Source organism: Lutjanus erythropterus, chromosome 3 (assembly GCF_056507025.1).
Source record: "Lutjanus erythropterus isolate fLutEry1 chromosome 3, fLutEry1.hap2, whole genome shotgun sequence".
NCBI classification, from domain to species: domain Eukaryota; kingdom Metazoa; phylum Chordata; class Actinopteri; order Lutjaniformes; family Lutjanidae; genus Lutjanus; species Lutjanus erythropterus.
Genome location: NC_139319.1, coordinates 35,881,409 through 35,908,924, shown reverse-complemented (window position 1 = coordinate 35,908,924; position 27,516 = coordinate 35,881,409). Strand labels below are relative to the sequence as shown.

The 27,516-nt window shown below is 39.4% G+C and overlaps 1 protein-coding gene across 1 annotated transcript in view; it reads left to right on the top strand.

The window, feature by feature from the left end:
* The window catches only part of cnnm2b (cyclin and CBS domain divalent metal cation transport mediator 2b), a 59,058-nt gene extending 37,862 nt beyond the window's left edge, over nt 1-21,196 (top strand). Inside the window, exons 2-8 of the mRNA XM_084715959.1 lie at nt 6,024-6,167; nt 8,683-8,820; nt 10,961-11,130; nt 13,286-13,379; nt 15,221-15,283; nt 18,501-18,679; nt 19,630-21,196. Coding sequence (XP_084572085.1) covers nt 6,024-6,167; nt 8,683-8,820; nt 10,961-11,130; nt 13,286-13,379; nt 15,221-15,283; nt 18,501-18,679; nt 19,630-19,911 — 1,070 coding nt within the window. The 3' untranslated portion in view covers nt 19,912-21,196. The remainder of the gene's footprint in view (nt 1-6,023; nt 6,168-8,682; nt 8,821-10,960; nt 11,131-13,285; nt 13,380-15,220; nt 15,284-18,500; nt 18,680-19,629) is intronic.
* The last annotated feature ends 6,320 nt before the right edge of the window (nt 21,197-27,516 follow it).

Sequence of the window (27,516 nt, the reverse complement as noted above, 5' to 3'; positions counted from 1 at the left end):
AGAATGATGATTTGTGGAGCCAGATCTTTCTCCAGCACTGAGCGGGGTAATTTTTACCCTGGTCACCATCTTAATTTACCATGTTAGCTTGCTTAACATATGTTAATTAACACTGAATACAAAGTACAGCAGAGGCTGATGTTATTAGTTTTGCAGGTTTTTGGCTCAAATCTGACCAAACGATGGCACTAGATGGGGATTACTAAAGTAATTACAATTCATTCTGTGAAGGATGTGGATGAATGTGTGTATGAAGTTTCATTGAAACTCATCCAGTAGCTGACGAGACATTTCACTCTGAACAAAAAATGTCATTCTCATGGGAAACATGAATGAACCTCTTTGTTGTAATTAACAATCATGTTACTATATAATCATGAATGTCTGTACCAAACTTTGTGCTAATCCATGCAGAGGGTCATCCGAATATATTTTACAGGATACACAATATATGATCTAATGGTGGCCTTAAAAAAAAAATAAAGTAGTGGTTGAGATATTTCATTCTGGAACAAAAAGGGATGCGTGATATGGATTTTTTCTAGCCGATACTAAAACAGACAGTTACCTGCTTCTCATGGCTGAAACTGATAACTGGTAATTTCACATTTTTTTATTTTAAAAAGTTCATATAACCTGCAGTTTCTGCACACCTATGTGTAAGAAAGGCTAAGATGAAGTGAGTAAAGATGGATGATTTAATTAATATTCCATAGCTTTGACCGAACCTGACCGAAATCACGGCTAACTGAGATAACAGCAATTAGCCGTTAGCTAAGTTAGTTTAGCAACAAATAAAGCTATCTTTCCATCAGAAAACTTTTAAAACAACCTTGCCGCTGTATGTATTAACTGTTGGTTTCGACAGACTGTTCATCTTGGTGACTCATGTTCACTGAGAGGCTGCTGAGTCCAGTTCTGTTGCCTGTTGTCAACAGCTAACAGCTATGATTAGCTAGCTAACTGAGTAAGGTAAAGCCACCTGTGCAAGCGCTGTAATTAAATCACAAGCAAATATTTTCTCCATAAAATATGATCCAGTTTCACCTATATCAGTGAATACAGTTAAGTTGTAGTTTTGTACAGTGAGACCCCCAGAAACACTGCAGTCCGCTCCAGTCAGTGGTTGTATTCTCCTTCCATGCTCTGCTGCGTCATATGCAAGAAAGCGTGTGTGCCCGGAGTACAGAATGAGTCATCAACATTTTTAAATAATTTTCCAGAAAAAGCAAACTCTGACATACCATTAAAAATATGAGACAATATCCACAAAACATTTTTGACTTAATGGTCACTGTAATTGTATATATAGCCTGATTTCCACAGAAAATATCTGAAATAGTACAAAGGGAAGAGTGGGTGTTTGATTTTCCCTTTTCCGTCTTTTCCAAGGAATTGATAAAATTTCTTTCTCCTTACATTGTATCCCGTGGGACCAACTCTAGAATAAACACTATTAAGGCTGCATAAACATGCTTTTCTCTGTCATTTCTACTGAATAGCTTCCCATTCAGTTTTTTTCCCTTTGAGTCATTCTTTTCTCTTTTTAACTAATGACCTAAGCTGCCTCTGTTAAAGCTCTTACTTTGTAATTGTTAACCCTGAGTAAACTCCTCTGTAGATGGAGGTGATGGAAAGTGTTTTTGATGTGATCAAACATCCTGATGGGATTAGTTTGACTTGTCAAACAAGTGACTTGCCCTGTTAAGTTTGTGTGTTTAGCGTGTGCGAGCACATGGCCGCACGAAGAGCAGACCAGATTGTGTGTTGATCTCAGCGATGTCCTCCACCTCTTATCAGCTGGCTCACATAAAGGGCCTCGGTTTGTGTCAGAAAGGTGAGGTTATGTTGACACACGTTCCCATTGGTTGTTATGTTTCTTCTGATAAAGCCGAGCCTGTCATTTCCATACATGAGGGATGAAATAATTCGTCAGTTTTAAAATATATTCGGTAAAATACAGCATCCCCTAAAATATTCTTGAATGAATTATAACAATGTTCACTTTTTATTTATACTGTGTCGGAGAGGTGTTGAACATTTAATTGTTGAGGTTGTGGTGTGTGGTTACGTTGGACTACATCATCTTGTACAGTAAAGGTTCCTGTTCGTTTGTCCACTAGTCTTGTCAAAAACATGAATATATTGATAAATGTCGATACCAAATATTTTAAATGCATTCTGTACTCTTTTTCCGCAGTATTGATACTCAGATACTAGCTTCACTTTATCGCTCTCTCTTCTCTCTGATAATGAGTTGACACACACCGCTGCAGTGTCCATAGAGTCCCGCCTCCTCTCACTAACTTGGGGTGCTGTCTTCTTGTCATCACTCATCTCATTTAATCCGCTTGAATATTAATTGTCATGTTGTAGCCGTGTATATGTTTATCTTTCTATGTAATCTAAGATTTTATGTGCTCAATGTTAATGGGGCTGAAATAGTACTAATAATTAGTTTATATTCATAGGGGAAATATATGTTGAATTGTCTTGAACTGTCTTTCTTTCAATATTGAATGTTCATTGGGCCTTAGATTTTGTTTGTGACTGACTCAGATTTTTGTCAGTCAAATCGTATTTGGCTGTTCAATATGAATATTCAACAGTTACTCCTTTTTTCCATCTAGACTATCAAAAAGCGCTTTATTGACGTGCCAGATTTTTTGAAAAGAGTTTGGTGAGATATTTAGAGTGACCAAAACATACATGTATTAGTAGTCATGTTAGCCCTCCAGGCTTATGTGTGTTAACTTTGGTAATGAGCAACATTTTCTTCTGACCTTACGTACTGAACAAAAGCCTGAGATTATATCAAATAAAGTTGCTGTGACCTGAAAATTCACCACTTCAGCCTCTGGACAGCTCTTTAAATTATTAAGCGTCTGTGTTGTCTGCAGCTGTCAGTATATGCTTGTATGTATGGGAGTATAATCCAGGCTTCATCCAGACTCACCCTGGATCCGGTCAGTTCCACAGCTGCCTGCACCTGTCGTAAACACTGAGTGGACAGGACAACTTGACATAGTGGACTGATCATTGAGAGCAAAAAAGCCAAAAGAAAAAGAAAAGCAACTGCTCAGCTTGAAGAATCTCGGTGGACTGAGGGGTCTCCAAATGACAATTTGACTCTGTGACTTTCAGGGCGCAGCCCTAGCTTACATATTGTTTAAAGCTACAGTAGATTCTTGAGCATTTAAGTTCATTCTTGACCACTGGGATAATCAACAATGATAGTAATTAAGGTTCTGTTTCACTGAGTGCAGCAGAATCTTTCCAGTGAGCCAACATGCACAACAGCAGCACCCTGACTCTGTTTGACCTGAATGTAACACAACTTTAATTAGTATTACATCTGTATTTACTCTACTATTTCATGTCGAAATGTCTGCTGTTAACAAGGTCTGTTAACATGTTATATCTTGTTTGTTTATTTAGTCCCTGGGGTCTTAAAATCACAATATGTTCTTTTACACGTTGGTTCTTTTTACAAAAAAACAAAAACAAACAAGATATAACATGCTAATTATTGAGCTTTAGAGAAGCTGTTATATGTGTATTGTTATGTTTGGACAGAAAAAGGTAACTGTTTCCCACTGTTACCAGTCTTTATGCTAAGCTAAGCTTGTTAGCTGCTGACATATACCATACATACAGAAATGTGGTATAGATCTTATAGTCTAACTAAGCAAGAAAGAGAATTAGTGTATTTTCCAAAGTGTCAAACTATTCCTTTAAATTATTAGCAACAAATACAGGAAGCTGATGATAGTTTGTACAAAAAAATCTTGAAATAAGTTAATTTGTGATGAAAGCAAAATAATTTTATAGGTTTCAACAAAAAACTGTGGCCTGTGGCTACAAAACATTAGTCTTCTTTGCACCTTTTTCAGTTCAGCATTCTACAGAAATAACAAACAGTGCTCACTGCTGGGTAGCTACTGATATGTCGGAGCAACTGAAGTCTGAAGTTTACTGAGCCTACTCAAACTGCTAATGTGATCCTCACAGAAGACCCAGAAACACAAAAGACGGACTATGAAAAAGCGAAATTGGAGCAAAAATTTAGGAGTGAATGAAAGCAGGAGTTTAAGTTTCTAGAATATGAAACATTTCAGTATTGCGGTGTGTGCCACCCGTTACCTCCAGTAGATGATAGGTCTAGTTTGTTTTTCATTGCAAACACTAAACCACAATTCATGGGGAAATTGGATAACACAAATGAGGGAAGCTGATGAAGGCTGTGATAAGTTGCATTAAATTGGCTTTTCTGTGTGGTTTTTATGCAAGTTCATATTTGGGCTATCAAAATTGCACTTTGGCCACCAAATTTAGGGGTGTGGTGACCCTTGGTGCCATTGCTTGAAACTATTAGCTTCCATACCTGAATTTTAAAATTAAACGAACTAATTTCACTGGCACATTTTCTGAATTTTCATGTTAAGTTCATTTCAGTTCACACTTTCTATGTCAAAGTGACATCTGGATCGGCATTCTTTTCCTGGAAACCTAAATTTGTAAGCTTTGTTTATAAACCTGACACGAGTGGAGTGGATGCCATTAAAGAGAAGGAAGTGAGCATTGATCTGTTCCACCGTGCTGTGCTGTGCTGGCCACTCCATTTGCCTTTCCCTCTCTGGGCAGTTTAGAGTAATTGCTTGCTCAAGGACTTTAGAGGCCTGATTGTCGTAACCCACTGAGGCTCCATTTGTGTTTGTCCTAGTTAAACCCAACCCTCAGTGATAAAGACACATGTTCAAGATGTCATTGACATCTTAATAGAAATATGAAGACTCTGCTGTTTTTGGAAAAGAAGAAAATAAGACTAAGAATGTTACCTGCTATTTGCAGACTCTCTGTGATGGTGGATTTCTGGTGTTTACATTATTAATATCTCTCCCTACCAACCTATTAGCTGTAACCTGAGTATATTTCTCGAAAGCATCAGTTCTGCATCTAATGCTCACAACATTCTCACATTCAGACTCTGTGGCTCTGCACCCTGCACATCAGCGTGCTGTCATAGCGCTGTGAGGAGGCAGTGAGCTGCAGTGCAATAAAACACTCTCAGTGATCAGTCCCTTCACTCTGTGCTCGCCTGCACCAAAGCAGCCAACATTAGCTGAAACAGCATCTGAGCACTGACTCGGTGACGTACCGCTGTTGTCCAGAAATAAACACACACACATGCTCTCGCGCACCCATACATTCGTGCACTCAGACACATGTGCATGCACACACAAGCACACTGACGTCCTCCATTATTTACACCCAGGTGTATCTGCATGCAAACGGCCCATTTCGAGACAATCTGATCACACAGCGGAGGCTTCGCCCGGTCTGTTCCTTCGCTCGGTGAGAATATCGCCGGGGCGGAATGGAAACTTCATTTTGCAGGGGCTAATATTAGCCTGGGCCTCTGGAAAATTCCTTTTAAATGATCACAAGCTGAGAAAAGGCAAAGAATTTGTTTAGCGTTTTGCTTGACAGTATTCTCTGCATACACTGCAGTTTGTTTCTTTCTGGGTTTTTTTCAGATGGTACAGCTCGCAGGAGGGTCCTGGGAACACAGATGTGGAGGGAGGGAGGGCTAAAGGGACTCATATGATGAAATTTAGGACTGTTTGACTGTCTGTCATTCTGTCCCTCTGGCTATTTGAGTTTCTGCTGGCATTGTTAAACTACCATGTCCTGCATCCCTGGACATTTACCTGAAACAGAGAGCAGTTACTCCTTCAGATCACTTTGTGTCAGACTGCTGTAATCCAGGCTACAGCCTCAGTGTTATGACTGCCACAACACAACTTGACTCAAGTGATTTATTGTTTCTGTTCCACTGTATAAAATACCAAAGAATTTATATGTGATACACGTTAAATGTATGCACAGTAAAATTGATCAAAATAGAAGTAGCTGTGTGTGTCCCTGCCCGTTTATTTCCCCATTACTGCCTGACCTATATTTGCCTCTCTTTATCATTATATGACTCTAACTTTATAACCTGTATCCGTATGTTTTTCTAGGAAAATCCCACCTGGCCATAGTTCAAAGGGTGAACAATGAGGGTGAGGGAGACCCTTTCTATGAGGTTCTGGGTATCGTCACCCTGGAGGACGTTATTGAGGAAATCATCAAATCAGAGATCCTGGACGAGACAGACTTGTACAGTAAGTTCCTCTCTTTAAGTTCATACCCCTATAAGACCTCAAGGCATCTCCAGCCCTTCACAGTAAGAGCACCCGTCTAAAATCCATAACATCCTGGCTGCTATAAAATGATCCAAGCCCAGCGGCTGGGCTGTAAAAAATAGCTCTGTTATATTTGATGTGTATCTAATTCATGCAGCATAAACATCTAAAGATACATTTTTGTAAACTTTCCAAGGCTTTCAAATAAGAACTACTGTTGCTAAGGCATTAACAAACATTATACGGTATTAAGGGGTATAACAGTATATGATAGCACAATATGTCATGTACAAAAATATGTCAACGATGCACTGAAAATGTACTTAAGTTTTTGCTAAATTTGATCAGTTGTCAAATGACAAATCTGTACTATATTTACTGTACTAAATCGTAAAATGACCATGATATGTCATCAGAGATTAAGGAAAAATGCTACTTTGAAATTTCTTCTCTGCCATGGAACATCCATTTTTCACATTTATTCACTTCACGTGTTCAAATGAATGCTGAATGTTCACAGAATGAGTAAGGGTCTGTTTATGATTCATAAGAAATAATCAATAATCTTTTAGAAGGAGAAGATGATTTTAACAGTTAAATTGAGCAATATGTTAATGGAGTCTGGCAGACAGTAAGGCAGGGACTCACTGAACTTAAACTCCAGAGTGTGTATTTTCAGAGCAGTGGGCTTTTGTTTTCAGGATAGCAGGCTGAACTTTACATCGACTGCAACTGACAGTTATAAACAGCTGATCAGCTTACAGAGTAGGACTTGTCGTGGCTTGTTATTGTCAAAGTATAATGCTGCAACCAGCTTGAGCTTTGACTCTGGAGAGGAAGGGACGAGGGAAATAACTTATAACTCACCATTTGGGCTGTAGTACTCATTTTTGAACTCCAGTGCCATACATATTGTGCCTTTAATTCTAAATGGTTCTCATACATTAAATGGAAATTCAAGTGTATAATTAAAGCTGCATTAATCAGTACCTTTATATCAACAAAGGACTACACGACATGTAAAAGGTGTCGCCTGTGGTGATGAACACAGAGAATTATCACCTGATCCTGTAGGTTCCCTCAGCGCTGTGGAGTGTTTTGGCTTCTTTCATGGCTTTGTCTTGATTTTAAGGCCCTCAAATTCTGCTTTCATCGCAGCAGGCAGCGGTTTTCAGTGAAAAAGCTCTGATGTAAACTGTTCACTACCTGCGCAGCACCAAATAGCAGAGAGACAAAATTAATGTCTAGCTGGTGAACACAGTGGAACATTTAGAAAATTAAGTTTTGCATCTCCATGTCTTGTCCACTACTTGTTTGATATGGACAAAAAAGAAAATCAATTAATGCCACTTTAAATTGTCCTCCATCAACAATCAACCGTCAAACATTAATTTGAAATTGTGTTGTGAACTGAGTAAGCAGGGAACAGTTTACAGTACAGTGAGAGATGTGATTTGGGCTGGATATCGGTACTTGATAACTTCATCATCCAAAATAACCTCGTACCAAGTATCATTTTTGTATTGTTTTAATTGCAGCCAATCACTGGAAGCATTCTTTGATTTAATGTGACGCGTGATTGGCCCACTACCACAGCCGCTAGAATCTGACTGTGGTGCGGTGAAGTCGAGTGCGATGTATCTGACCAAGCTGGAAGTTCAGTGTGCTGAGATGCCGCCAAAAAAAACAAAACAATGAGCTGAAAGATGCTAAAAGAGGAAGAGCCGACAGGGATGATGAATTAATCGCTACAAGTGACCTCTTTCAGATTACACATAGATCATTGTTTACAAAAAAATATTGATCATAGCAGCTTTAAAAGTATCCTCATCCTCCACCATAAATGCAAAATAAGATTGTTTCACAACGTTTCAGTTTAGTTTTCTGGTTATCTGAGAATATGACATATATGTATCTTTTTATTCTTCAGTTCTCTGTAGACTTTTCATTCATGAGATTATCTTATTTGTGGTTGTGCACCAAAACCTGCAACATAGCACCTTTTTTTTGAGAAAGTATTCACAGTAAAAGTTTAGTAGTTTGTTTGTTTGTTTGTTTGTTTGTTTACATTTTACAACCAGGGAGTGTCAAAATGATTTTGCTTCTTAACAGTTTTTTTCCTGTCAACCTGTCTCATGTATTATATCAAACTATGAGCTGATTACACAGTTACACCTCTGTCAGTGAAGGCCTGCAGACATGGAGTACATGCCAGTCTATTTGTTACCCTAATGCATACAGTATTGCTTTAAGTAATGCTAAGAATGTGGTAAGCTAACAGTGTAGCCCCCTATAGCTCTCTTTTAGTTCTGAGAAGAACGCCACAGCTACATTTCCGGAAAAAGCAATAAGCTTTGGGTAACTCAAGTTTAGTCACCCTCTGACCCGGGGGGACTCGCTCGATATCTGTGGAGTGGCGTGGATGGTCCTTTTCCTGATTCAGAAAAAGTTTTAGCTTGTGTCTTACGCTCAACTTTTCATTTTCCCTCCTCAGCTGACAACAAGACGAAGAAGAAAATCACCCATCGGGAAAGGAAGCAGGATTTCTCGGCCTTCAAGCCTACCGACAATGAAATGAAGGTTAAAATATCACCTCAGCTTCTGCTGGCTACCCTGCGTTTCCTAGCAACAGGCAAGTGGGCTGCGTTGCTGCTTGACTTCCCCCAGTGTGCCCTCAGCCCCTCACTGTGGGGAAAGTGTGTGTGTGTGTGTGTGTGTGTGTGTGAGCTGTTTGTGTGTGTGCATGTGCCCGTATGGGCTTTGAGTTTTGGGCAAGTGGGTGCAGGGAGGAGTGAGTATGTGTGTAGAATGAGTATCTGTTGTTTGTGTGTGTGAGGGAATGAGTTGTGTGAGGACTCACAACAAGGGTGTGTGTGTGTGTGTTTGTATGAGTGTGTGAGTGTGTGTGTGTGTGTGTGTGTGTGTGTGTGTGTGTGTGTGTGTGTGTGTGTGTGTGTGTGAAGAGGTGGAAGGCCTCTCGGGAGCGCGGCACGGGATGTCTGTGCAGACTGCAGGCGGATCCAAAAAAACGCAGGCATCTATTTGCTTGCGTGTCATGCACTGAAGGTTGCATGTTGGGATCTGAGCTCACAGCTTTAAAAACACCACCCTGTTTGCTTACGCTCGTTCCTCAGTGACATCACGTCCAGCATTTTTGGCCTATGATCGGAGTTCTCACACAAGTCGACATACTTAGTGTAAAATGTGAAATATTTCACCCGCTTTCCCTGGGGAAATGGATTTCTGAACAGGCTGCAGAGTATCCCAGTACTACTACAGCAGCAGCAGCAGCAGCAGCGGTTCACTATAGCCTCATTGCAGATGGATTTGCTTTAGAACTTTGACCTAGCAGCTAAGCGTTGATTAAGTTCCTCTAAAGGCTATTAGGGAGTTTAGTTCCTGGTGGTGGAGCCAGCAGCCAGCTGACACATATCACCGCTGCTGAGTTGAAGGAGCTGATTGGCTCATTAGGTGGTTGAAGCAGACCAGTCACAATCTGGATACAGTGTTTAAAAGTTTTAAATCAGATTTTGGTCAGATTTGTATATCAGACAGATGCAGTAAAAGCTTAAAACAAGGGGTGTAACTAAAGATTTATTTATTTTTCAAGTTATTCAAGTCAAGTTATTTCCTTTTATTTATCCTACACTGCCTACTACATGATATAAATGGTTTGTAATTAGGTTGTAAACACTTTATAACTCATTAGTAAACAAGTTTTAATACGGTTATAATACATTGATGTGGGCTCACTATTTGACAAGATCCAGTTACTGCGTATATCAACAAACTCAGTATTGTCTGTATATCTCTGTCTTTTCTCTGTACCTTGCTTTCATTGGAGGAATAATTTCACTGAATGACCAGGAGTGAAAAACTGATATTTGCAGCTGTTTGATTGAACCCCCAGGTGAGATCATCATATAACCTAAAAGAGATCAAGGCCAGGCCTTTCAGAGTTTAGTTACTCTTTAGTTTAGTTACTCTTACAGTAAATCTGGACAAATTAGCAGCTGTAATCTTGGAAAAATGTTACTGAGTTTCAGGATCCAAGAGTTTTCCAGTTCGTTACATCTGTATCTACTTTTGTCTTCTTAAAGACTTGGATTTGAAGTTCAGCAACTTATAAAAACTTAGTTCTGGGTTCTTAAACTTGTTGGTAGCGAATCCCGCAAAGCAGCAGTTTTTAAACATTTCTGTTATTTCCTAACAGACGGAAATGACAAGAGGTACTTTTGCAATACAAAGTCAATAGAGAGTCATAGATTGTTTTCCCTTCTGGTTTGAGCGATGCATAAATACACTCTGTCTCTATAAATAATGAATAAAATGACATAAAATATAGACTATAAGTAGATATATGGATCAGAATTTCTAGGTTCTCCTGTAGGTTTGGAAGGGAAAGTCAGTCGAGGTGCAATTTGCAAGCTCACCGCTAGATGCCGCTAAATTCTACACACTGGTCCTTTAAGTCAAATGAGTGTCTGTCTGAACCACAATTGTATGACAGGCCTGGACAACTGGAAAATTTTGCTCTTTGTGCCATGAAAAAATCTGTGAATGAGAAGCATTTTTTGATTAGTGTTTAGCTTATAAGATGTCAGAAATTAGCAACAAAATTTTAACTTCAGTGTCATTCATTTGTTATTTAAACAAATGATTAAAGGCCAATATATCACTAGATTTTTTCAAACTGTTAAATATTGATATTAGTGTCTTGTATCAGTTGGGCTGTTGTTTACGTCTCTCTCTGTCCCTCTGTGTTTCCTCAGAGGTCGAACCGTTTGCACCGGTACAAATGTCAGAAAAGATTCTGCTGCGCTTGTTGAAGCATCCCAACGTCATCCAGGAGCTGAAATACGATGAGAAGAACAAGCGGGCGGCAGAGCACTACCTCTTCCACAGGAACAAGCCCGTGGATTATTTCATCCTCATACTGCAGGTGAGTGGACACACGGAGGTCAAAAGTGAAGACAAGTCAGGTTTATTTGTATAAAACATTTCAACAAAAAGGACAATTCAATGTCCTTTACATAAAAGATAAAAATCATGGAGACAAAGTGTAAAAGGAACGTAAAAGCAATAAAAAAAAGACATTTCAGCACAATTAAAAGAGTTAAATAGACAATAAAAAAATAAGATAAAACAGGAAAGTAAAAGTTACAGTCCTGTACAGGCAAACAGAATAGTTTTCAGTCTTGATTTAAAAGAACTGAGAGTTGTAGCAGACCTGCAGTTTGTTCCAGATATGTGGTGCGTGAAAACTGGACATTTAGTTTTGACTTTAGAGACAGAAAGTAGACCTGTCCCAGACGACCTGAGAGGTCTAGATGGTTCATAATGAAGGACGTATCGCGAGTTTTGGACACATGACTGGAGTTTAAAATTATTTATTGCACATCATTATTTTGCGTCAGTCCCTAAAGAACAATTATAACGGCATCGGTACCCTAAATCAGCAGTTCTCAAACAGGGGTCCGGGGACCCTCAGAGGTCTGTAGCACTCCAGGAGGGTGTGGCTTCATACTTCAACGAAGATTATTTCTTTCATGTCAGGCAAATGCTAATATTTAATACTGAAGTCTTTACTGGCCACTACAGATGACATGCAGGAAGATATTATCATGCATCCCTACTATGCACTTTTTCTCTTTTTGTATTTTTTCTTTTTTTACTTTCATTTTTGTTTTTTTCTTATCTTTACGTCTACATTCTAATCTAACAAACTGTTACTTTTAATAAAGATATATGCAGATCTTCCTCCTGCCAGTCCTTATCTGAGAAAAAATTGACAACCTCTGCACTAAACAAACTTCACTACATGTTCCATTATAATAAAGATATTTAAGACAGGAGCATACTGCTGTTAGCACTACAAGCTATTGTTTTACTCGGTCCTCCAGTTTTTCACAGTAAAGTCATCCTTTTAACAGAGCTGCACCGCAGGTTTGTTCCCACAGGGGCCACGCATCCTGAAAAGGTATGCATGGTATGATTGTACTGCGGGCAGTTTGGATTAAAGCAGGCAACAATACTACAGATAAACAGCTCATTAGTGATACGAATGTCTGGCTGAAAAGATACAACACTTATATACTACAAATGAAACAAAGAAAATGATCTACTGCACTGACTGAACACTTTTCCCAGTTTTATTTATGTCACTGTTTTCAAGACATAAATGAACCAAATGTCCTGCCACTGTACAGACTTCACATTGTAAAGGCAGTAGTGTACCAGTGGTGCTGCACACCCGTCCCTCTTCTTCTGTCCCTGACACTGTCACTTTGCAGACACCTAAACGAAATCCTGCTATAGAGTTACAATTATTTATTCAAAAGCGGATCAAAACAAGTGCTGCTGACCTTCATGTAGCCTTACAGTTTGAAAACTGGTCTGAACATCTGCTTCGTCTCTGAGTGTGTTACCGGTGTCAACACACAGTCTTCCTCTGTGGTGTTAGAAAGAGTACCAGGTCTTTAAAAAGGACCAAAATCACTGGTGCGTCAGTGGAGTTTTGCGTCAGAGTCTATCATTTTTTTGAAAATACTACAAATACAAAATACAGTAGTCAAATCTGAAGCCACACTTCTTTTTTCAAAAATATTGACATTCACATAGTTTGTATATTTCTCCTATCAGTCCACTGAGTCAATACTGCAGCTCTGGATCAACTGAGGTCCAGGTAGGAGTAGAGTGAGGTCAGTGGCCTTGAGAGATCTGGTTTTAGGAGCAGATTGGGAGTTATTAAACAGATTTTCTACAAGTAGTAAAAAGGAAATGAGAGAGGGAATGGAGGTGGATTTGTTCTAAACTCACGGGCAGAATGAATAAATATATTTGAGCAGGAATAGTGGCAGATTTTGAAAAGGGAGAAAGTGTAACTGCAAAGCCGTAGTGGAAGTCCAACAAAGCACAGGAAGCATACAATTAGAAATGAAAGAAGTGTAAAAACAAGTCTACAGTCTGAAAGGATAAAAAAGTCATCCAATGCAAAGTTGCAAATGTTCTCGGTTTGGACAAAGTGGTATTTGAAATATAACGGGTTGTTTAAGTAACACTTTGTTTCTCGTCATCTCTGGATCTTTCTGTCTCAGGGGAAAGTGGAGGTGGAGGCAGGAAAAGAGGGGATGAAGTTTGAGGCGGGGCCATTCTCCTTCTATGGGATGATGGCTCTGACAGCCTCGCCAGGTAAGATCCCTGACCGACACACACACACACACACACACACACACACACACACACACACACACACACACACACACACACACACACACACAGACCTGCAAAGATTTTTGTCAGTTTTAACTTTCAGAAAATCTCCCATTTATTGAAACACTGTTACTTATGTTTGAGTAAATCTTAAAAATGCAGCGTAGGTGTCAGGTGTTCTAGGCCAGTCGTATTGAGACCTACTGCAGCGTCTGTCCAATACAAAGAAGTCCCCACTAGGGCTGCTGCTTTGTTGGTACTGGCTGAAATGTGTCCATAGCGCCAAGTACTAGAAGTTTGCTTTGAACGGCTTAATCATGGCTAAATCATAATTTTAGCTTCTGTTTCTTTGAAGCAGAGCAATTTTACAGCTGCCTCTGCTTATGACAATGTTTAACATTTGAGGGTGTTAATAATTCCCAAATCCAAGATTCAGTTTGACTTTCTGTTTTGTTGTTGTTGTTGTTTTGCACTGACAGCTATGCCGTTGTTATAATATTGAGTTTTGATTTGCAATTCCTATATCAGACCTGTAAATTTAGGAATTTAAATGCTTAAAATAATGTGCCCCCCCTCATTTTTTAAAATTTATTATTATTATTTTTTTTTTTTACAAAACTGCAAGAAAAACAAAGCACCTTTTCATATTCTGTGATTTGTGCTTTACAACAGAAACAACCAAATGAATGGGCTGATTAACCCACTAATAAAATGGTGATCCTCTAATAAACACCATAAACTTAAAAATGATTAGAGGGATGTCTTTAGGTCATTCAAGGGCCAGATTCAGCTCATGGGCTGCCAGTTGAACAGGACTGTCTATATGGTATCAAGCGTGATGTAACGGTTGTGTCGTCTCTAAAGTGTTGTTTGTTTCTTCGGACACATGCTGGACAACACAAGCAGGCTGGACTGGATGAATCACTCTTTCTAATATTGAAGATGAAAGCTGATTTTGATTGATTTTTGATTTAAAATTGAAACTGTGATGCCCCTTATTGAGAATTTTGCCTGATAAAAGGATTTTGTAGAGCAACATGTTTATATTCATTGGAGTATAAAATTAAAAAAGAGTGTTTTTGTATTGCATCAACACTCATATTGAAAAGGTTTCAACAATATTCAGCTGCAGTCACACTCAACACTCTCATTATGCTTATAGCACAATACATTATATGTCTTATATAATGTGTTGTTCTAACTTCAAGATCAAGATTTTACCAGCAATATACATCAAATCTGCACATATCTCACAAGCAATGTTTTATTGAAAGTTAATCTGAAATCAGTGTCAACTCTATGTTCTAAACATTTATTAAATAGTCCACAAGTTTACTTTCACGTTGTCCTCCCTATGACCTGTGTCAGTAGCCCGGTTGTGTCACAGACAGATCAGTTCAGGATCCTCTGTGATTAAGAGCCTAAATTTGTTTCTGATCGTAAGACTGATGAGGCTGTCCTGCAGTGACATCACGAGAGAGCGTCACAGTTCATTCATAAACTGCAGTACTATTCTCAGCCTTTTCCAGCTATTCTGACTCACATGGGTGGTGGGATCTGAGAGACACCTACTGGTGAAATAGGAGAATGACCGTTCTGGCCTGTGTGCAGCCACTCAGCGGCAAGAAATCAGATTCTTTATGATTAGACATGATGGTGTAGCAGCAGTGCATTGTCTCTGACTTCATCTTTAGCTGTGCCATAGCAGTGAAACTGACCAAATTTAGTATTTGTGTATAATATGCATTGATTATTTCTCAACTTTGACAGGCTCTCCTTTCTCTTTATTCCTCTCTTGTACCTCCCCTCCCTCCCCCAAGTGCCCCTGTCCCTGTCTCGTACATTTGTGGTCAGTAGGGCTGAATCACTAGCAGGATCTCCAGGTACAGTGGCCTTTTCTGTCTACACACACACACACACACACACACACACACACACACACACACACACACACACACACACACACACACACACACACACACTAATATCATCCCATTGACTAATTAGATGTTTTTCAAAAGTTGCATAGATGATTGTTTAACCTGCATGCTTTGTGTAAGCTTACATGAATGTTTTTTGAGCCTCACCTTTTGTTTTCTGTGACTTTGTTTGTGGTATCTGAAAGTCTGATTGTACCTGAATGCACCATGTACTGTACTGTATATCCATGCAAGTGAAAGAAAAGAGCGAGAGAGGAAAACAGAGTCAGACTGAGACTTAACACCCTCGTCCCCTAAGCCATTAGTCAAGTGGCTGAATGGTGTTGGAGACTGGAGGCCCCAGAGTGTTCCCAGGCTCCGCCCCGCTCGCCCCTAACCTTTAACCCTCTGACTACATAAACAAGACCTACAGCTACAGCCCCCTGCCGGACACCACTGAGTGCACATACAAAGACATTCACGTACACATATGTTCACATGCACGGGCACACGGACACGGAGCGCACACATAACCACGGACATGCAGCCACGAACACAAACACACCCACATGTACCCGGAAATGCAGTTGAACAAATACACTCTCTTTCTGTCTTTAGTAGTGACCTGCAGTGCACCTCATAACGTGTTTTTTTTTCACTCAGTGCGGCGCCCCGCCGCCACACGTTTGAGTGTGCGTCTGCTCGTACATACATGCATTATGTGTGTATTCTTGACACACACCGCCGTTTTCTGTATTGACCTGGCCCCTGCGGCCCCTAGAAAGTGGAGTACTAATCCACAAGAGTTCACATGCCAGGTCTTTGGCCCACTGCGTTCGGTCCGCACACACACACACACGCACACACACATATTCCTACATGGGATTACATACATTCCAGTCGGCGTAGTAGCATTAGCGTTGGCCAAGCCGTTTCCACTTTGTTGTGTGTGATTTTCACTAGGCTTCTTTAAGAAGTGGAAAACATAATCTGGCTTTAATTAAAAATTTTAAAAAAATAACACACACAAAAAAAAAAACACAGAACAAGTCGTCTGTGCAGTGGCACATAGAAAGAAGCAGCATCACTGGAGACCACCGACTCAATACCTGCTATATGAAACTCCCCTCACCCAAAGACTTATGGAGAAATTAGATTTCCACGCATCACAGCAAGCGTCTGTGCTAATATTTAACATTTGACCTGGAAAAATGTCACCAACACACACAATCCTGAGTGCTGATGAAGCTGCTGGGCAGCTCGAGCGGTTTCAGAGAACATTATGAGTTAGAACAGGTACATCACAGGACTGTTTGCAAATTCTGCCGAATATGTCCAAATAGACAATGTTCTGTGCTGATAACTGTAATGATTTACAGGTTCAGACTGTAGAGAGCACCTAAACAGACCACATCAATCAGTAGCTAATATCATATAAACTCAAAGGTATGTTGGAGTAGAGCAGTAGGGATGTGAAAGGCTATCAAGTGCTTGATGAGTGGAACCTCTGTTTATTAGCAAAACCCAGACGCTAGCATCTGTTAGGCTATACTTAGGTACAGCGGTGCTTTGAGCTAAATGCTAACATCAGCATGCTAACATGCCACAATGCTAACATGCTGATGCTACGAAGGTGTGAAGTTTAGTATGTTCACAGTCTCAGTTTGGCAGCTAATCAGCACTAAACTCATGATGGAAATGTAACTGGTTTTACAGGTATTTGTCAGACATATCAGTATCAGTTGTTATAGGGGAAAGTAAGAATGTGTTGTTGTCCCGGGGACAATACAAATAGCACCTAGCACACAAAGATACAGTGTCTGGGAGAATTCTTGGACAGTAGAAAAAAAATTGTCATTACATATAGAATTATTACATTTATACTGTACACTGTATCACACGTAAGTTTAGACACTGGCATGGGATTTAAAGGAAAATTAGATGTTTGTTTACTATGATGTATGTTCAAAGTGTGCATATGTAAATATCCGTGGCCAATCAAAAACAGATTTGTATTTGCACTGCAGTTTGCAGTGATGCAACAGAAATAAACAAGAAACAATACCTCAATCTATGAAGATTAAATTAAATTAAATCGGGTGGTCTTGATGTTTTATTCAGATATAAGCTACGAGCAGTGATGCGACTTACTGAAACATAGTTACTAAACTACATTTCTTATGTAGAATGAAAAAAAGAGCTTCAATTTGGGACAATGGTTGGGACAGTCTGTCTGGAACAGTTGAAAGTAGAATTGGGGACAGTTGCAGGACGGGGGGTACATCTGTACCAAATTCATTGCAAAGACGTTACTTGTCAAACCACAAATTTAAACCTTGTGGTGACACTGCATGAAAAAAGATCAGAGGATCAACAAGGTCATTAGAATTTATTGTTGCTTGTTGGAATATGACTTTGGCCCAGTCAATAAGGAAGTGATTTATGATAGTAATTTTCCAATCAGGGCTTTATAAATGAATGGAAACCATTGTCTGTCACATCTTACTGTTAACCATGTCCACCCGACCTTTTCATACAGGATGCAGTGGTGTGTAGAATAACTGTCACTGGTGATAAATCTCAGGGTGGAGTGATAAACTGAGTCTGCTGATTTGAGAGTCCATCTAATAGATGAGATGTTTCTGGTGGTCCTAGAGGAAAAATCAGCACCGTGACTATGATTGATCCTAGTCAACGCAAATGTCAGTGCAGACTTTAATGGCAGCGGACAGACCAGCTGACCAGCAGGCAGACATCGCCATCACCTGTGTCATGTTTTCATTTCTGATTTGAAAGAAATATACAGTCAGTGACAAAACAATCTGTGTTGCTGTGTGTGCTTCTGCGGCTCCCTGTGGCTTTGACAAAAAAATTATATGGAAATGAATAAGTGTAAGATTTTCATTTTCATTTATTATTATTTTAGACCACTTTACATTCTCATATTGTAAAGATCATGGCAGCCTATACACCAAATGATGTACATTTTTTTCAGCTGAACTAAAATCCTACATTTACGGCTTAATGCCTTTTCCTCTAAATTTTGCCAGTGGCCAGTTTTGAGTCTCCCTAAGATAGCCAAGTCCAGTTTTGTTGCTCTGTATCCAGACTTGGTCTTTCATGTGTATGTTACAAGTTTCTGGGATTTAAATGTGTCTCCTCTCACATCTCCTCCTCATAGAAAATAAATCTCCTCCACGGCCGTTTGGACTCAACCACTCAGACTCTCTGAACAGGAGTGATCGTATAGACGCCATCACCCCGACTCTCGGCAGCAGCAACAACCAGCTCAACTCCTTCCTGCAGATCTACGTACCTGACTACTCGGTCAGAGCGCGCTCAGACCTGCAGTTTATAAAGGTGAGAACGACACACAGGTGAGCAAGAAATACAAACTGAAGCTCACATGTGTATAAATGACCTTACTGTTTTGACCAGTCTGTTTGTTTAATACCAACACATGGATGCTGGTGTTGAACCTGCTGATTATTGGGATCCTGAGGATTCCTGCTTATCATTACTTGACAGTTTGCTAATAGATTAGTAGGAGAATTGAAAAAGGGATTCATAACAATGTCTAATGTGAAAAAACAATAATTTAATTCTTCAAAAATATATCAAATTTTAAAGCAGTTCATTAATATTTACTTGCACAATAAAATAGAGGATTTATAAACTTCTCAATATATTAACAGATATTTATTAATGATTAAAGTTAATTTATTTCCACAATAAATATATTATTATTATATTATATTTTGATGCTGCTTTAAGATATTTAAGTAAAAAAAATAGCTGTTTTACCAGTTTGTGTTTTGTGTCTCACGATTCACCAGATCCACAATTTGATTTGACTTTTGATTTTGGGGTCCTGATTCGAGACGAATTTTTGATTTAAACTTAACTTTAAGAGAAACTGAAAGCTCATTTTGACCGAAGTTCAATTTAATATTGAAATTGTGACACCTTTATTTTGTTTTAACCAGATGGTTCTTGATGCAGACACCCGTCTGGAGCCCTGCTGTGGCAAAACTAGAGTTCTGATTGGCTCAGACCTGACATGGTTTTCTTTGTGCACTTTAGAAACTTTCAAGAACGCAAAAATGTGTAATTTGATCAGTAATGATGTATGACTTTATTAATTTGTTAAAATAAAAATGTATTCTTGTCTATGTTGAAAAATCTTTTTTAAAAAAACCCTCTCGTTAGACACTGAAACACTTTACTGAACCAAATCCTTTTTGGCTAGCACCTCATGTTACTTCATGTCATTAGTAACTGATCATGGCTCCATCCTCTCTGTTTCCTAGGTAACACGCCAACAATACCAGAACGCCATAATGGCGTCAAGGATGGACAAAACTCCCCAATCGACAGACAGTGAGTTCACTAAGATAGAGCTCACGCTGACGGAGCTCCATGACGGAGTGGAGACCCCGACCGTCGTCACCACCACAGCAAGCACCACGAGCACCACCCCGGCCGTGTCCGTAGTCGTGGCCAACGAGACGTCCCACCTGCTCAACCAGCAGCAGAACTGTGTGGGCCTCAGCAGGAGCAACCATAGCGCCCACAACGAGGGACCCATCTAGCCCCCGCCGAGCCCAGGTGGAGACCCCGGACCCTCCACCCTGTCTCGTGGACACACGCGGAGCGGTGGCGTAGATGAAGATGAGGGAAAGTGGGGAAGCGGAGGCGGGTGGAGTGAGGGTTCTGCTCCAACCAGTAGCCCCCAGTCAGTCAGTCAGTCAGTGAGACCCTTTCACGGAGGGGCAGTGGGGAAGATGGGCGCTGCGTCGCCCTGAACACCCCCACCTGAACGCTGTCAGAATCCCTGCTGTACTACACCCTCGCACAGAGGGTGCACTCGGACAGTTCCTGAGACTGAGCTTCTATTTTGGGACAATCTGACACTTTCATAGCGGTGACTTGGACTAGAGGACGACAGAGTGCATGCAAACCCTGTGCCCCTGTCCCCTACACACACACACATACATGTACACACACACACACACACACACACACACACACACACACACACACACAAACACACACATATAAGCATACTACCTAAACACAACACCTGCTGTATTTTGTCCTCAGGCCAAAGACTTTGGTCCACCCTTTCTTACACTGGACTGTTTTTGCACACACACACATTTTCAAACAGTCACATTCCCCCTACAAACACACACACACGCACGCACACACACGCACACACACACAAATGCCACTCCCCCACCCGTCCATCTTTCAGGGAGGCTCAGTCGACTGTTGATCCCATCAGCAAGGACTCAAACCCAAACTAGCAGAGAGCGACGGTTGGTCAAAGACTGCACCAAAAACCGCTTTGAAAGAAACCGTTAAACCACGAACCAAGAATGTTTTCCTGTATTTATTTATTTTATAATATTGTATGTATATATGTAGGCGTGGAGACGTGATATGACATAAACTGGCATACGAGCATGCACAAGCATGTACACAAAGGTGTGCGTGGGGCACACGTGTCATATCAAACAGGACATGCTACATATATGGAGACGAACATCCATTCATGTATATGAGGAGGTGAGGGTATTTTACAGATACAGTATGTATATTACAGATCTTGTTATTTTTACTATTATCCTAAATCAGGCTTAAGGTACACTATCTTTTTCACCTTTAAAAAAATCACACTATTGCCTTTAAGAGAAATCATATAATTAATTATTTTAACAAAGTGCAATGAACCGCAATTTATTTAAGAGATGATTATGAATAAAAAAGAATCACTGTATTATAAATTGACAGATATATTTGTATGTATGTACTGTATGTATATGTATATTTGTTTTTTGAAAAATGCTAAAGTGCAGCCATCCACAAGCGAAATTGTCCTTAGTCAGTCTCTCTTTCTCTTTGTCTCTTTCATGTGTTTTGCATCCTTTGACCTCAAACACAACGTCTGCTATACGTTCACATTGGAGTCATGATGCCGAGACTATTCGCCACACTGACGGGGGGGTGGGGGTGGGGGGACTACCGGGTGGCAGGTTGTGTCAAAGTGCCAACACGGCGCCTGTGCCTGTGGAGGTTATGTGTCTTTTTTTTTTTTCTTTTTTTTTTTTTTGCCAATTTTACGCATAATCAAACTTGATAATTGCACAGTATTAATGACCTCATCTAACATGTTGAGCATCATCAACGTCACAAAAAGTAACCTCGACATTAAACATGTCCATGAACGATACACACCTATGCTTTTCCACTGTTTATGTGTGTGTGTTTGTTTGTTTGTTTGTTTTTTGCATGTGTGGTATTTGCATGTTTGTGTCTACAAAACATAGCCCGGTGGTTCAGTTCACAAAGGCTAAGTGAATGTGAAAGAGACTAGACTTTACTTGTTTTGGCTCCCCACAGAATGTAGATTATAATCCATGTTTATTAATTATTGTGTTAATTCAGATCAAAATCTAAAAATATTCTTCACAAATGTTGGCTGCTATTAAAGAGAGATATTTATATTGATTTCGTTTTATCCTAGAAACACTGTAGTCATATATGTTTATTTCTTTCACAGTTTCAAGAACACATTTTTTATTAGTTTGACATTTTGGGAAATACACTAATTTGCCTTTTTGCTGAGAGTTAGACAAGAAGATCAATACCACTTTCACATCTGTACTGTAATTATGAGTCTGGAGCAGGTTGATGGTTAGCTTAGCCTAGCACAACAACTGGAAATGGGGAAACGACTAGCTGGCTAGTTTAGCTCTGTCCACAGGTTTAAGTTTAGGCTTAGATTAGCTTAGCATAAAAATGAATAAATGGGTAAGGACACTGAAAAACAGCTAGCTAGCTTGACTCTGTCCTCAGGTTAAAAAATATGCCTGTGCCTAAGATGTATTTTTTTTTAAACAGTGGACAGAGTGAAAGCTGGAAACAGTTTTAACTGTTAAAACGGTTTTAACAGTGAAAACAGACGTTTGACATGACATGATGTTTAAAAAAAACAACTTGGCTCTGTCCACAGGTTTAATAAAATCTGCCTGTGCAACGGCTTTATGTTTTTTTAATCTTTGGACAGAGTTAAAGCTGGAAGCAAACAAGCTGGAAACAAGGGGGAGACAGCCAGCTAGCTTGGCTCTGCCTACCCTGTACTTTTTTAGTCTTTATGCTAAGATAAGCTAAGCTAAGCTAATGTCCCCGAGCTCCTGCTCCATATTTAGCGTGCATATGTGTGTGGTATCAATCTTCTCTTGGCAAGAAAGCTAATAAGTGTAAATGTTGAACTATTCTTTGAAGTCTTTTTTGTTTCTGTTTTTTTTTTTTTGCTTTAATATCTTCTTGCCCTTGTTGTTTTACCTCATAAAGACAGGAATGAGTTTTAAGATACTGTACATGTGCTTGAAATTTTTCCTACATAAGTCTTAGTGTAGAATTATTTTGTTTCATATCTATAGGGGCGTAGATTTTAACTTTTTAACTCTGAAATTACTTTGATTTCACCTTCAGGCCTGTTCATTAACATTATATGTACTGTATTCTGGCAATGTTCTTGTCACCTTACAGGCAACATCAGTGTCCTGAAGCTGAATGCCTTTCTTTTAATATTCAGATGCTGTTTGTAACCACTGGTGGTCGCTGTTTCTACATGTAACAGCCTCTGAAAACAGCACACATGGACAAACAGCCCCTTCCATCTGTTCAGCCACGAGGGGCGTCTCGGTTGTATAACCAGACACAGAGTGCGTCTGCATTGTTTGCAGCTGTGTTCGCTGTTGTTTATTGTTTACTTGAACGTGCTCCTATGCAGCAGGCCCCGCTCTGCTCTGCAGGGACAATCACTCCAGAGATAAAGTAATGAATGATGATCAGATTGTAAGATTGTGCTTGTGACATTCATTCTCTACTTTGCTTTACAAGCCGGTGGATCTCAGTGCCTGACAGGAGAGCAAGAAGCTAAAGTCCTGGGTTATTTCAATTTTCTGTTATACACCACTTACACACACACACACTTACACACTCACACACTCACACACACACACACCTTTTTCTCTCACACACTCCATCCTCTGCTGAACACAGATTATCATCCTTCCATTATGTGAATACTTTGCAGGCCTGTGTTTCACTGGTCTTCTGTCCATCCCAATGCTGCTACTGTACCCATATGCTGTCCATAATGCTTCTTCTACCTGAAGACAACATTCCCATTGCCTCCACCAGCTGGTGGTTTAATAAAAAAGTGAATGATTAACAGACAGTCGGTGGCTCAATGTACTCAATCTGCTGCTTCTGTGTGTTTTCTTATGAGGTTTGTTGGTCTGCTGTAGCAATAAAAACAATATGAGTTTCTTCTGAATAATATACGATGACCCTTTTTACTGACACTCACACCAGAGTAGTTTAAATATAGCAATTAAATTTAGAATTAAATTTATTTGTAACTTCTGAATCAAGAAATGATTAATTCAAAATTGACTTCATAAGCAGTAAAGTTCATCCTTACTCATTTCAAAACATTCAGGAGTTTTGTCGTTTTATAGTTTAATAATTTTTTTTATTCATTTTCATTTTTAATTTTTGTTTTCAGTTTCAGTTCGTTTCCAGGGTGGGTTTGTTTGTTTCAGTTTAGTTTTAGTTGTTGTTTTATTGATAATATGGGGGTATTTGTCATTGGCGAGATTTAAGCTCAGAGTAGGTATTACAATACAAACAACACAATTTTCATGGACGTTTAGTGAGGCCTTAAAATGTAGAGGGGGACTATATTTTGGGGGGAACATTAACAGAGTAGACATCTATCAGTATCACTTGTGATGGATGTTTCCTGAGAGTAATGAGAGTATCAGAGGATTCACTCCAAACCCTGACTTTTTAATCTCACACCAGCGCTGCTGACTTTAACTGACGGCTCTTTGTAGCAGGTAAATAAAACTGCACGTGTGCCATGTGAACAATACAAATTAATAAACATATTTCGACATGCTACTGAGTAGAATCAGCTCAGGAAACAGTGTATATATGACCATCCTTCATGACTGACCTGAGATCAGTCTAATGAGCATCACCACCCATCTTGAAGCTCTGGATCGGCTCCCAGGTGGACTTTTCTCAATTATATGAGATGTCATAATAACCTTCTTGTTCTCAATTGTCATTGAGGGGAAAGATATTACTCATTTTGAATGTATGTAACAAATTCTGCACTGTTGTTAAACTTTTTACTCTGTTATCATATTCATTAAAACTGACTTGAGACAGATGCCATCAGTAAACGGAGCAGAGTCACTGACAGCTGATTGAACAGATCACTGAACACTTGTGCACTGAAACACAGCAGCCCTGCTGAAGTTGTTCAGTCTCGTTCTCCAGTCAGGTTGATTTCCTGAGATCTGGAGACGAGGGTTTAAATATGGAACACAGTATCCAGAGAGCCGTCCCTGGGAGCCGGTGACCCAGGAGGGGAGGACCGAGGCGGCTTTGGGGCACAGCCCAGAGACTCAGGGTCCTGGGGGGAACCCAAAGATGACCTGATCAAATTTTCCTGTCACTGCAGCCACCTGAGGAGGCGTCTTCGGGCTGCGGAGCCATGGCAGCTACCTGTTGTTGTTGTTGTTGTTGTTGTGTATAATGCATGACATGATAAAAGTCTGGGTGTAGTGATCAGTTTGGATTAACTGATAGATTATGTGTGGATAAAGGATGTGTGAGCATGTTAAACATTCATCACTGTTTGTATGACAGCGGTGAATGTTTAGTTCTCCTGAGCAGGTCAGTGTTTGGAGCAGAGAGCACAACATGTGGCAGAGACTGGCTGACAGAAAGTGTTTTATGATATAATTAGAGTAGTAAATTATATCATAATATTAGAATATCTTTTTTAGTAATAGACCTTTTTAGGTTTTAACCCTCTATGGTACAAATTCTAATGCTGCTGGGTAAACATTAGGGTGTCTTACCTTAAGGCAACACTATATTAAGCAGTGAAAAAGAGAGTTATTGTTTAAAATTTATGTGAATCTATGAAAAGATGTTTGGATCAGTTTGAGTAGTCATCATTCATTACTTCCATCCCCGCTGACCATTTTATAAGATAACCAGGCTGCACTGATTGCCGGCTAAATATTTCATCATGGTTTGTAGAAGGTCGCCCGCTGTGTTTTTTAAGGTGCAGCTGGAGTTCATCCAATTTACAATTACAATTTACTGTTTGAGGATTTTAAAGGTCAGTCCCCTGCATGAATACTTGAATACACTCTGCTATGAGCCCACTTTTCATAAATGTGAAGCACCAGACCAGCAGCACGCAAAAAATTAGAGCAATAATAAGGGCCTTCATTTTCAGGCAAGTCCAGATGATCCAGATCAAAGTTAAAACAAAACAAAACAAAACAAAAAAATCCATGAAAACTGAAGAATCCAACAAAAAACAGCACTTTTCAGCATTTCAGTCATAAACATTTGAAACTCAGTTTAGTATCTCAGTTAGTGTCAGTTCATAAGTTAGCACTAAAACTCAATCTATCTGTGTTCTGTCACAAAACTATTTAGAAGTGAAAAAAAGACTGTCAAAATATTCCAAAGGACACATAAAGACATTCCCAGTATCCCCATTGTCCGTCTCATAAGGGGTCCTTCACTAAGAAAAAATGAGAACCTCTGTTCTAAGTTAACTGTCACACATTCTCATTCTGCCAATTCATTCCTGTAAATTCCTGGACTTTTAAATAGCTTTAAGGTTGGAAATATGATCTTACTCCACTTTGTGGATTTGGCTGCAGAGCATGAATTTGTCATTTCAGTCCTTGAAGTTATTGACCATCAGTCATTACACAAGGCTTAGGACAATGAAAACATTCACCTCTGCAAGTGTCCCCAACCACAAGTTTTTCATTTGGTCAAGTGTACCATGTTAGATAATGCAGGAGTTGCCTCCTTACTTGAGTTTATATTGTTTTAATGTTTATATCGTGTGTGTGTGTGTGTGTGTGTGTGTGTGTAAGTACCCCAGAAAGACAGCTGATTACTGAGTCTCATTCCTTTGACATCAAACAAACAAAGTTTTGGGCTGATAAAGCATCCTGAGATACAACCACCATCACACACTTCTAGTTTCTGAATCTGAACATTGTTTTACTATTTTGGAAAGTATCACAGGAGGTGAAATCCCATGAAACAGCCCAGAGTGACAGTGAATTGTACATTAGTCAGTTAAAAAGAAGCAGGAGATTTTTAGTTAACTCATTTTATCTTTGCCATTATTTTTTGTGATTATTACCATTGTGATTAACACTTTTGTTCACAGAGGCCTCCGAAATTAACAAAATATTAAAGTTCCTTGTTGTAGCTTTAAAAAATCAATAATTTATATACAAAATATCCACTTAAGAATGATTTTATTGCTCTTCCATAGCTTATGATCACAAACTGTGTCCATAGAAACCATGGATATAAGTACATTATACAAAGATGGTACCTTTTCTCTTTTCTGTCCAATCAAAGTTGCTCGCCTGGCACATACACCGAAAAAGTTTTCTAGCTTCTGTGGTTTTACTACCTGGATATATGACCCACTGACTATGTGCAATAGTGTTTCCCCCCTTTGCCCCCACCCACAAGTTCCTTCTCATCCCACAGACTTTACATTGTGATGACACTTTTATATCACTTTTCCTGGCTGCTGTTGTGTCAACACTTTTACAGATGTTTCTTTTATAATTGTGACTTATGGGGAAAATGATTTTTGGGTCTCTCAGCTGTGCTGCCAATTTGTGACAATGCCCTGACTAGAGTTCTGCAATATAAAGATATTATATCAGTATCATGATGTGACACTAGATATCATCTTAGATTTTGGATCATTATATTGTAATATGACATAAATGTTGTCTTTTGTTGTAATTTTCTGATCTGATCAGACTGTGGACACAGATTTGATCTTATCCATTTCTCCCATTTTCCAGAAAAAGTGTATATAGAGATATAAATTGTACATCGTGGCCAAAATTATAAAGATATTATTGATAAGCCATATCCCAGCCCTAGCACTATCTAGGTTATAATACATATATAACACTTCTGTGATAGAAACCATTTGTTATTCAGAAATAAGAGACCTCAGAATGCAGTCATTAACCAATCAGAATCAAGTTTTTAACAAAGCTGTATAATAAACAGTAATAAGATATAAACAACAAAACAACGTG